At 40.5% G+C, this 13010-nt stretch overlaps 1 protein-coding gene across 1 annotated transcript; it reads right to left on the bottom strand.

Annotated features, from left to right (window-relative positions):
- Window positions 1-2259: 2259 nt before the first annotated feature.
- On the bottom strand, window positions 2260-4775 carry LOC143651938 (disintegrin and metalloproteinase domain-containing protein 20-like). Its single transcript, XM_077122876.1, has one exon. The coding sequence runs from the start codon at window positions 4641-4643 to the stop codon at window positions 2364-2366; it is 2280 nt and encodes a 759-aa protein (XP_076978991.1). The 5' UTR covers window positions 4644-4775; the 3' UTR covers window positions 2260-2363.
- Window positions 4776-13010: the final 8235 nt, after the last annotated feature.

Consider the following 13010-nt stretch of genomic DNA (forward strand, 5'->3'; position numbering starts at 1 on the left):
GATTGAGTTGAGACTCAGCATCAAGGGATTGAGAAAACCTTCTCAACCAAAAGGGGGGGGGGGGGGGTGAAATGAGACAAAATAAGTGTCAATGGCTGAGAGATTATAAACAGAGTCGAGAGGTTATCCTGGAGGTTATTCTTACGCATTAAACAGATATCACCTTGTTAGTCAAGATGTAATGGAGAGGCTGAAGGGAACTGCCTGAAAATTTAGAGCTGTATTCCAGTAGCCATGTTTCTTAAAGATGATTGTATAATGATATAACTTTCACAATGTGATGGTGTGATTGTAAAAACTTTGTGTCTAATGCTCCTTTTATCTATCGTATCAACAGATGAGTAAAACATATGGAATAAAAATAAATAATAGGTGGAACAAAGTTAAAATAAATTTAGTAGATTGAAATGCTAGTGACCAATGAGAGGGAGGGGTAAGGGGTATGGTATGTATGAATTTTTTTCTGTTGTCTTTTTATTTCTTTTTCTGAATTGATACTAATATTCTCAGAAATGATCATGATGATTAATATGCAAATAAGTGATGATAATGTGAATTACTAATTATGCATGTAGAATGGAATGATCATATTGTAAGAATGTTTTGTTTGTTGTTATATATATATATATTAAATTAATTTAAAAAAAGGAAGTAAAAAAATCTACAGTATAATATTAAGAATTTCTGGAGCCTTGGAATCTAAGTAAAGATTGAGTAACTTACAATGCTCCTTGTTTTATAGGTACAAGGTTGCTGCCATAGGGGTGTAAAAATATGGGAAGAAATCTATTAATTTTTAGATGAGTTCTCAGGATCCGTTTTATTAAAATTGTAAGATGTGGGACATAACTTTCACAGGGGTGTAAATCTCCGTGGCAATGTGACACAAGTCTCCCAGGGATGAACCTGGCATTATGTGAGAAAGGCTTCTTAACCAAAAGGGGGAAGAGAAATGAAACAAAATAACGTTTCAGTGACTGTGAAATTTCAAAGTTGAGAGGCCATTCTGGAGGTTATTATCATACATTATATACCTATACCTTTTCTGTTTTTGCTGTAATGGAGCAGCTAGAGGAAAATACCTGAAATTGGTGAACTGTAATCTTGATTCTTGAAGATGAATGAATAACTATAGAGCTTTAAGGTGTGAACATGTATGTGTGAAAACTTGTGACTGACACTCCCTTTAGCCTCTGTATGGACTGATGAGTTAAAAAATAAAAAAGACAAAAAAATAAACAATGGGGGATAAGGGGAAAAAACAAAACAAATGAAGAAAAAACAACAGAGCTGATACATTACATTCTCTTCTATTTTGTATTCCATTTGCCTTTAAGAATAATAGATTATAGCCAGAAGAATGTAATTCAGAGATTGGAATATAAGTACACTTTCCATTCGACATAATTGGAGACTGAATAAAGTTTGAGAAGGATTTTCTCGTAACACAACCCCAAATGTCATCCCCAATAACCTGTCTCAGATTGTAATCCTTTCACCTGTAACAAAAATGCTACAGATTCATGCATCTGTATATAAAATAATTTATTGTCTAGAATACAGATGAGTAGCAACAGAATGAATATTTATAATTATATAGTTCTCAAAAGCATTATAAGCATTTTAAGACATTTACAAAGGTTTTCATAATGATTTTCTTTTTATTCATACACCAAGTAGCTGTATAGTTTTTTCTTTATGTTTAGAAACAAGACAATAGACTTTGAGACACTGTGATCTACCCCCATGCAAATCAAGAAAGCATCAGACAAAAGCATAAATCTTTACTTGAACTCTGTTAAATGTCACAGAATACAAGGCCAACTCCAGATACTGCAAAACATAACCTTGAACATCAGAGTGGTAATAAGACTGAAGTATTATTTGTATTAAATGTATCATATTTAAAAAACTATATATTGGTTTTGAGTAAGATCAAATAGTTATCAAGCACTAAAATCAATGTTAAATTCACATCCACATGCCACAAAAGCTTTCGATCTTCCTACTGCATCACTTTCAAGTATATTTTTACGTGCAGTTTGTTAAACTAACAAGAATCTAGCTCATAACCAATTGAGATAAAAAGTCCCTGAAGCTGGAGAAATAATTGTGTAAAGTATATGATTTGTTAAAAGTGCATCTATAAAAATTAGGATCCAAATCTTAAATAAGCACAGGTCCTCCTCCTACTGAATCCAAGTGTTTCTGCTATCACCTATAAAAGTTTACAGAACATAATCAGACATGGAAAGTTAGTTAAATTTAAACGCACAAAACTTTTTAATTGCCAAGCCATTTTATTTCAAGATGACCACATCAGAATAGCTAAGGGATTATGTAATTGTCAAAGTGATTACTGATCACTTTCCCCTTGGTGGCTTCACGGATTCTGTGGGCTGCGTTTTGGTTTTGTCATCAACAGTTTTCTTCTGTAACAATTTTTGTGTATATCTTTGAACTTGTGTAAGGGCGCCAACGATCAACACAAACAGGAAAAGACTTATGCGAACCATTAGCGTAACCAGTACCTTGTTTATATTAACAATTATTCTGGCTTGAATACCAATGTCTCTGTCAGGTGGAGGGCCACTATTTATACTGCCACCTGATCCTTTCTGTTCACAAAGTGGTGGTTTCCAACCACGCTGACAGTGGCAATTTTTCTTGTTGTTGCAGACCCCTCTGAAATTGCATTTCTTCACATCACAATCAAAACGCAAGTCTTGATAATAAGTACAGTTCTGTTTTAAACAGTATCTTCCTGGACCACAAGTTGCCCCATCCACCACAAGCCCCATGTTAAGCACTTCTGCCCCAAAGTGTACCTCATATCCAATGCACGTTACTTGTTTACTACCTGGTACTATTATGCGACGAAATGTAGTGTGCTCACCTCCACCAGGAATATGGTCAATACTACCACAGTGCAGCATTCCACAAAGAACATCATCCTCTTCACATTTAAACGGCCTTGCTCCCCCTGGGTGCCCCCTCACTCCACAGTTTCCAAAACGGTCGCCTATCATATTCAACCTGTTATAGCATGCTGGTGAAGCGTCTTTTATCTGGTAGCCAAAAAGAGCTTGGCACTGCAGATCACGATCACTACAGTTTCCTTTCACACAAACGGCTGATGGTGAACATGGGGTTCCATCTTGGACATAAAAGTTACCTCGGCATGCACTCGTTTTTCCATCACAGTATTCTGGTAGGTCACAAATACCAAGTATCTCTCTGCAGGTCGTTCCAGGAGGAGCATATTTGCAGCTTGAGCAGCAAGGTCCTCTATCACAAGTACTGCCAAGGGTGAGGGCACAATTAGTCCCACAGCACTTACTTTTCATACACTCTTTTATGGAGCCACAGTCACATTCTTCATTCTGATTTATGACCTGGTCTCCACAACGAGGAGCTATATAAGGAAAGTTATCGTATGGGTGCAACTTATGACTCAGACAAGGATCCCATTGATTTTTCCGTCTATGCAGTCTTTCATAAGAACAATTGCTCAACATATCTAGAAGACCAGGCGCAGGAGACATGACACAGTTGGTTCTTCGAAAACAGTGACAACCTGTTTCATCATGCACAAGGCTGAGCAAATGACCTACCGTATGTGCTGTAATAGTTGCAGCCAGAAATGTATGAAACCTTGCTACATATACATATGAGGCTCCCCAGTTGGGATTGCACATGCCTTCATGGAAGGCAAAATATGTGTGGTCTCCTAATTTATGTCCCGTTAGAAGAACTGATGAATCATGTGGAAGGACTTCCCAAAATCCATAATATTTCCACAAACCGAAATTACCTATAATAACTCCTGCACCTTGCCCTGGAGTTAATGTAAAAGCATCCTTTCCATCCCATATACACAACAAAATTACCATGACAGTTAGATGACCTTGTGAGTAAATGGTGTGAAGTATGTTGTTTAGGAGCACAATCTTCTCTATTACATTAGTCTTGTTCGAGCTTAATCTAAATAATGAATTGGAAACTGTATAGTGAAGTTTCAGGAATTTCCTATGTGGCCACCACAGATAAACGGGGCTTGCTCTAGGAGTTCCAGCAAATATTGTCTGTTCAAATACTTGATTACTTTCTTCCTCTTCATTCTTACACCTTTCAACCTGGCCTGATGTCCCTTCTGACACAAGCAGAGAAACCACGTGCTCAAATTTGGAAGATGCCTCCAAGGGTTTGATCTCATAAGTAAAGTCATCCACCTGCAGCATGCCACGCAGACCCCCATAGCAGGTGTCCAGTGTGGCCATGGACCCAGGAACCCCTTCCAGGAAGCTGTAGTAATAGCAATCTCGAGGGACATAGGGGTAATCCTCCTGCATGGCGCCTTGATCACTATTGGTAATAACAGGAAAATGTCTGGGCAGCAGCCTCTTCTTTACCTTCATGTGAACCACGTGTCTTCGGCCATGGAAGCGCATGCTGTAGGAGAGCTGGCCTGGCATCTCAGCTCCACCCACCCTGCGGGGCATCTTCCTGGGGATCACAACTTCAGAGGAAGTGAATCTCCATGCTGGTGGGTCATGGGAGCAGCAGACAGAGGACCAGAGGGTCCAGAACAGATGCACCAAGAGAGGACCTCTCAGGAGAGTCTGGGCCCAGGCAGGCCCCATGAGTGTGGGGGCCTGAGAGCTGAGAAAACGCAATCAAGTGGGAGACAAGCCCAGCAGTTTGAAACAGCAGCTTTCCCAGCAGGGCAGTCATGAGGAGATTTGAGTGGTGCTGGTCTCCAGTGAGTGGGGGAGGTGGGGTGGGGAGGTTATTACATAACAATGGAGGGCTCATTAGGGGAGGCTTAGTGAACTGAGGGCCCTAGAGGAGGAGATCTAGGGAAGATGGAAAATAGGGGAGCTAAAGGGTCCTGTATTTCCTTGGAGAAGTCAAAGAAGAATAAATGTGTTTGCTGCAATTTTAGGGTGGTTATAACAAGTTTTTTCTCAAATCATATTGAAGTAAGGAGTTTGCCTCTAATTAAAACAGGGGGATGTAAACAATGGTGAGGAGAGAAGAAGCTTCTTCTTGCAGGGGTTTTGAAGGTACAATTAGCCTGACTCACATTTTATAGAAATAGGGTAGAGTTGAGGAGAGTGATGGAAAAATAATATAGATAGACATCATGAATGGAAAAAGTGGAGGTATAACTATTAAGAGTTTCTTAATGCAGCTCTACTTACTCCTACTTTATGATCCAGAAATGCCACTCCTAGGATTTACTCAAATAGTTTTGTATGTGATTATTCATAGGTGCATCGTTCATAAATTTATCCCATAAACTGTAAAAACTTGTCCTCTATAGGCAATGGATAAAAACCTGGTGGTATATTCAACCAATAGAGTAATCAAAAGTAAAGTGAGATACTGAATATTCAAATGGGCAATGACCAGGAAACTCTGACCCCTCTATAAGCAGTAACTACACTAGGATTTCCTGGCCTGTTACCTGCAATAAGTGAACTAGGAAGCTGGCCATTACCCACACCATACGTCCTAGAAGGCAAACTATAGTTCCTGTAGCAATCAGTGTAAAATATCATTTTTTAATTTTTTTTTAATTGAAGTTTTAGGTTTCCCAATAAACCGTGCAGAAAATATAGAGTTCCCATATATCCCCTCCCCCACTCAGTTTTACTATTGGTAAAAATGTGAATTGACTTTTTGATTGACGAAAGAATATTTCTAAAAAAAAAAGAAGAATATTACTATAATTACAGTATTAACTATACTCCATGGTTTACATTATGGTTCACAGTTTCCGTTGTATACACCTATGATGTTTTTCTCTTTTAAATTTTATTCTAGTAACAGATGCAATCTAAAATTTCCCCTTTTAACCACAAGCAAATATATAATTCAGTGCCCAACATTGTATACCCTTCACTATTATCCATGAACAAATCTTTTCCATAACATCAAACAGATTTTGTACCAGTTAAGTATTAACTCCCTTCTCCCTACTCCCTTTAGGGCCCCTGGTAACCTGTATTCTAGTTTCTTAGTCTATGAATTTGATTCTTCTAATTATTTCACATCATGAGTTATTCATTGTTTGCCCTCCCGTGTCTGACTTATTTCACTCAACATGATGCCTTCTAGGTTCCTCCATGTTCTCACATGGATCAAAGCCTTATTCCTCTATTCAGTTGAATAATATTCCATTGTATGTATCACCACATTTTATTATCACTTATCAGTTGATGGATATTTTGGTTTGCTTAGATCTTTTACCAATTGTGAATAATGCCGCTGTGAAAGCCAGTGTTAAACATTTGTTTGAGTCCCTACTTCCCATACTTTGGGGTATATTCCTAATAGTTGGACTGCTCCAACATATGGTAGTTCTACATTTAGCTTTCTGAGGAACCAGAAAACTGTCTTCCACAGTCACTATACCATTCTACATTGCCAGCAAAAATGAATATGTGTTCGTAATTCTCCACATCCTCTCCAATACTTGTTAATTTCAGGGGTTTTTTATATAGCTGCTCTCCATTTAATACAAGAAAATGTTAGGCATAGAAGACAGGACCCCTTCCCCTCAGGATGTAACTACCCCTGGCAAATATTTCAGAAAGCCTCTCTCACCCCAACCCATGCCAGCCCGGTATCTCCTTCACCATCCATCAGCTGCCCTCTTGTGATAACCTCTTGTTACTCAGCCTCCACTTTCAGGCAAATGCATTCTTGTGTAAACTCCCCTTACTATCTGCCATCCAGTATTTACAACCCTGCATGCCTAAGGCAACATTTACATTTTAAACTCACTGATGGAAAGCTGCCAACTCCTCACTTAGCCCCCTATTTCTGAAAACTAGCCAGTAGAGACCTGCCTAACCCTTGCCCCCCAACTTCCTAACCCTAAGCCTTCAAAACCCTACCTGCTGCTACCTCCAGGCAGCCATTTGTTTCTGTCTTCAAATGTTGCCCAGGCCGCTCTGTTTTTCCCTGAAATAAAGCCTTTGCCTGAATTCCTTTGACCCTCCTCATTCCTGGTGAGTTTGCTGAGTTTGCCTTTCAGAAATGGTATCCTGATGTGGTTTTTATTTGCATTTCCCTGATGGCTAAAGATACTGAGTAACTTTATAGTTTTATGGCTATCAGTATTTCACCTTTGGAGAGGTCTGTTTGTGTCTTTGCCTGCTTTTAAATTAGGTTCTTTCTCTTTTTATTGTGAAGTTGAAGGATTTCTTTGTGTATATGGATATTTCTCTTTTATGCAATGTGGCATTACCAAATACTTTCTCCTATTGTGTAAGTTGTAAGGTAACCTTCATGATAAAATCCTTTGAGGACAAATAGCTTCTAATTTTCATGAGGTCCCTTTCATCTCCTTTTCTTTTTTTTTCTTTTTTTTTTTTTTTCATCTGTGTGTGTACTTTGGATACAAAGTCTAAGAAACCTTTGGTTAACACAGGTTCTGAAGATCCTTTCCTGCCCTTTCTTTGAGGAGTTTTATAGTTCTAACTCTCATGTTAGATCATTTTGAGTTGATCTGGGTATAAGAGGTGAGGTACAGATCCTCCTTCTTTCATTTTGCAAATGGATATCCAGTTGTCCCAGGACATTTGTGGAAGAGATGGTTCTTTCTCAATTGCTTAGTATTTGGAAACTTACCAAAACTCAGTTGTCCATGTGAAAATAGAATGAGCAATAAATACAGTATGAGTAATAAGTACAGCAACCACCTTGAATTGCATGAGCTTCCACTTTATCCAAGGAACTATGAAGAAGAAAGGAGGCCAAATGAGCTAGATTGACATACCAGTGATCCTTTGCAGGGGTGAGTGAGGCCTCTCCACCCTGAGAAGAAGGGAAACTGCAGCCAGTAAGTCAAGACCAGTGATAAAGGGTCTGCTGACAGTTACCAGATTGCCAGGATCTTACACAAACATCCTGTTCCTGTACCTCACTAATTAACCAATTGATGCCTGCCCAAGGACTCCATACTGGTTAACTCATACACTCCCTCACTAGTCCCTTTCCCTCACTCCCCCTTCCCTTAAACAGCCATATAAGCCATTTCCACAGCCCAACATTTTGAGCATAACCCACATTTGGTGTAGCTCCACTACATGTGGCTCTTGCTCAGTAAAGCCTATATTATTTTAGCAGGAAAATCCTCTATTTTTTATCAGAAAATGTGGAACTTTTTCCGTAGGTCTCTAGCTGCTTAAATGTTAACAGCCATAAATGTTGGGAGACTGGAATGGAAAACAGTTTCACCAACCTTCTTGATCTGTTTGAACTCCCCTTTTACCCAGAAAACTGTGGAGAAAAAGCAGGAAATAACTAAAGAAGGCTGACATACCAACAAACATTTTTGGTGCTGATTAAGTTGCCTGCCTCCAGGAGAAGCAGGAACTGTGATTTACAAGCCATGCTGACACCATCAATTTGTTTATCTTCACCAGATGGGCCCATTTCTGCACATGCAAGCTGCCTGGCCAGTTTTGCAGCATTATGCCCCATGACACAAGGACATCTGCTCCAGTCAACTCACATAGCTCAAGTCTCTCTTGTCCCCCTCCCCATTCCCCCATACCCTTTCTTTGTTCTGAGCAGCCATATAAACATAAACGGCTTCCCTGACACTTTGCCTTGAGCATTCACTCTCTTTAGTTCTGTCCCGCATGCATGTTACTCAGTCAACAAACTTAGTCTGCACTTTAGGTTTCAGAGTCTGTGTGTTCCATTTTGAACTCAACATCTTGGTGTCAAAAGCAGGATCTAAAGGTGGGCACTGGGATGAATCCTCTGATTTCTTGAAGATGAGCACGATGTCTGCAAGGATGCTTTGTGGTCCATCTTTCTGATTTCATCGTCTGGCTCACCTAGGTAACCCCTCTCAGATTTCCAAACTCCTCCCGTTTTGTGCTTGAGATCAAATCCGTTTGTTGAGCTGAAGTTTGATCAGGCCCTCTGCTACAGTCTCTGTTTTGATCAACAGGTAAGAGAATTCCCTACTGTTTCTCTACTGTTGTTCATCTGTTAATCATGAGAAAAACTCAGTCAGTTGACTCTAAGCGAGTGCCTCCACACTCTGTGGCTGCCCATTTTGTGTTCTCTATCTTTGGCCCTAATTTTTCTTCTTTGACAAAAAAGTATACAAAACTAAATTCTGATGACCCTAAGTTATCTCGGCCTCGGTGAGGTTTTTTGAGTGTTCCAAATTAAATTATATTAAGGAAAAGTTCAGCTTCCAAAGTTTGTACTAAAATTCCTGAATGGGATGCTTTTTATAAGTAGCTTTTAGTAGCTATCAAACATGAGTCCAAAGCCTAGTTAGAATCCACTAAAGAAAAGATGAAAGATCTTAAGATGGAAACTCTGATCTAATGGAAAATTCCCTGATCTCTGAAAGGAAACTGAGGCAAGAGTTCTTGCCCCGGTCAAAGCCACCATCCTCCCCATCATGCTCCATGCCCAACACCCCTTCCAAATTTCCTAAACCTCTTTACCCCCTGCCACCTAAGCCTGATCACCCTCCACCTCCCATCACTCCTAAGGTTTGCTCTCCCCATGTTTGCCTCAACCTCATCTCTTAGTTTTCCTTTAAAGTCAGAAACATGTACCATCTGGGACAATGATGATGGAACCAAAGACATGCCTTGGTATGGTTATACCTCCTAGACTCCAAGTGAATTAGCTAGTTTTACTAAAAGCCTACCCAACCCCTGATAAGATTCTGCCAGCTTCTGCCACCAGTTTGAAATCCCCTGTCCCACTTACAAACCAGGTGTCCCTGCTCTTTCCCAATTACTCCAATTTGTTGTTAGCCAGGGATACTCCCTCCACTTTTTGTCAGAGCATCTGTGACATTCAATACTATCTTAGGCAAGAATAGACCCCCAGTGAACACTGGGCTGTAACCTAGCACCTTCCAAAGGTCCTGCTAGACTCTATTCCCACTGCCTTTCCTAGGCCACTTGATCTTTCAAATGTCTGAGCCATAAAACTAAAAGGAGAATCTGTTTATGAATATTGCTCATGTTTCACTGTAATTTATGATGCAAACTCTGACTGAACCCCAGCCATCCTGAGCTCTTATTAACTATCACTCTATGCTTTTAGTGGGACCCCACCCTGAACTCTCCACTTTGATTATGCCTAATGTTGATAACTGGCAAACTCTGACACACAAGTCCTTCATACTATTGCCTTGTTCCAGGAATCCCTCAGGTTAGAGCAGAAAGAGTAAAAGACTAAAGTCTTACAGCTGCAGCCAAGCCAGCTTCAGTTCCAGGAAAATTGCCCATTGCCAAACCACCTCTTAATCACCCTCAGGACAGCCTCCCTCCAACCCATAAAGCAGGGTCCTCTCACTACTTCAAACTCCCTGAGCACTGGAAAAATGAATGCCCCCACTAAAATCGCTGAGAAGGACCTTCCAAAAATCTTCACCCACAAGAGACCAATCACACAGCCCACATCTCCCCATACAAAAAAGAAGCAACCACACCATTTAACCCCGATTTTTCAATATGATGGTGCTCCAGGGAGATTAACATGTACCAGCTACCACTATATTAGCCACCTCCTTGTGGTCATCCTGATCACTAGGTTTGGTAGGCCTCTCTCTGTCCTCATTGACTCTGGGACTACACTGACTATGCTAAACCTCCCTTTATGCCCCATGAGTTTGCCCAGAGTCTAAGAGTTCTTACTATTGTGCAGATTATTATCCATCTTTTTTGGCTCTCCTCTTTGAACCTCTTGGGGGTCTTACTGGAACTCACCCATACCTTCTTTCTTCCCCTTCTGACACTTGTCTCCTAGGGTGAGATTTCCTCTCAAGATTTCATGCTACTATCAACTTTCAAACAAAAGGAAGGATTTCACTAACAATTATGGTCTCCTACCTTGCTTCATATTGTCCTCTAATCTGTACACTTCCAGACTCCCCACTACTTCCCTCCAACCATCTTATGTGTTCCTTCTACTTTATAGGCCTTACTCCACCATCATCAGTCATATTTTGAACACCCCCATCCTCCAATTTTATCCAAGTCAAGCCCTCTTTTTACCTTCCCTTTCTTTTCCAATATCCCTGATTTAGTTTGACAGGGCTGACAGAATGCAGCACACCAGAGACTGATGGTTCTTTATAAGGGGATTTACTTAGTTACAAATTTATGGTTTCTCAGAGGAAAGGCAGCTAGCTTTCATCTGAGTTTCTCTGTCATATGTGAAGGCACATGGCCACGTTTGCTAGATTTACCTTCTCATTGTCTCCAAGGCATGTCTTTTCTGCATCTCCAAACATCTAGGTCTGATCTGCTGAGTTCTCTTCTCCTCTCTCTTTTAAGCCGCCAGCTAATTCAATTAAATATCACTCACTGTGGAAAGCACTTTGCTTAGCTGACCACAGATGTAAACAGCCATTGATGGATTTCACATGCTGATGATTTAAGTAAAATCATCACAGTAAGAAAACAACTAGGCACCGCCCCTTGGCCACATTGACACCTGATCCTAACTACTACAGTGTCCACCTCTTCCAATTTGGAAAATATACACAACATGTTAAACCTACTAAAATCTAAACAGAAAACAGTAACAGACATATTTTTCAAAATCTCTAAAGAGAAAATAATAGCAGACATTTTTCTCAGCTAACAATGCTCATCTGTCCTGCACCCAATATACAAAATCTTTCCATTCACAAAATACATTTACTACATCACAATATCTGGGAGCCTTAAATCATTTCAGTAACAATACCAGTAAAATACTCATTCAAAACTGGTGCAAAATCTCATCAAAGTTAGATATAGGCATAGTCTGTCTGAAGGCAAAATTTGCCTCTATCTGTGGACCTGTGAACTTAGAGTAAGTTATCTGTTTCCAACGTACAAAGAAGGAACAGTCACCAGACAATGATCCCATACCCAAAGGGAGAAATTGGACGGAAAATGTGGGTCACCCAACCTAAACAATTCTGCAAACCTGCAAGGCAAAGGCCATTAGATTTCAAAGTCTGACAGTCATTCATCCTTGGGGCTTTAAAAGCAGCAGTCCTACCCTTTCCAAGGGCCTACACAGAGGCCCTGTTCTCTCCCTGTTGCGATGAGGGTCGCAACATTGTGGAACATTGGGGAGATAGCCTTTTTCTCGGTCCCACCCTTCTCCAGCATCTGGTTGGCACCCGAATTCTCTGCCATCTCTGAGGCCCACACTCAAATCCATCAGAACTATTGGTGGCACGCAGGCTCCCCCCAATCATCAGGGTATGTGCTCTACCCTCTCTGGGTCCTGTAGCACCAAAGTCTTCCTGAACATGGAAGCAAAAGGCACGCTTTGTCTCTGGTGCAAAGTCACCCCCTCCACATGCACAGGTGGAGCTGCTCTCCCAGCCTAAGCTATCTTGGCTTTAGACCTCACCTCTCATGATTCTGCTTCTGAGGCTGTTCTTCCTTCAATTTGTCCCTTCCCTGTCCCTTATACTTCAAACTGGAAGTGGTTCAGTTTATGCTGGTTTCACAAAAATAATTGTTGATTTAGCATGCATCATACAGGGATCAAAGCCATCAGACAATAGAACCTTCCACAGATCCTTTCTGGAAAACTCTATCTCCAATCCTGGCATGTCTTGTAATGGTTGACTGTTTCCATGTTTGGTTAAAACCTCACATGGGGCACTTTACTCTGTCCTCTAATTTTCTGGAAGCCCAGAATTTTCTAGACCATCACTTTCTGTTTTCTTTGCACCCAGATATTCAGGCCTCAATTTATCCTTCTCTTGTCACATTTTACTATAAGCTCCAAGGAGAAACCAGGCCACATCTTCTACCTTTAGCTTGGAAATTTCGTAGCCGTGTATCCCAGATCATCACATTTAAATTATCCCTTCCCTACAGCATCAGGAATCAGTTTTGCCAAATTTTCTGCCACTTCAAAACAAGGTTGCCCTCTTTCCAATCTGCAACAAGATTGTCCTAAGAGTTCATATTTCTACCAGCAGTCTCCAAACAATCTAGGTTTTA

This window comes from Tamandua tetradactyla, chromosome 12, assembly GCF_023851605.1.
Source record: "Tamandua tetradactyla isolate mTamTet1 chromosome 12, mTamTet1.pri, whole genome shotgun sequence".
Classification (NCBI taxonomy): domain Eukaryota; kingdom Metazoa; phylum Chordata; class Mammalia; order Pilosa; family Myrmecophagidae; genus Tamandua; species Tamandua tetradactyla.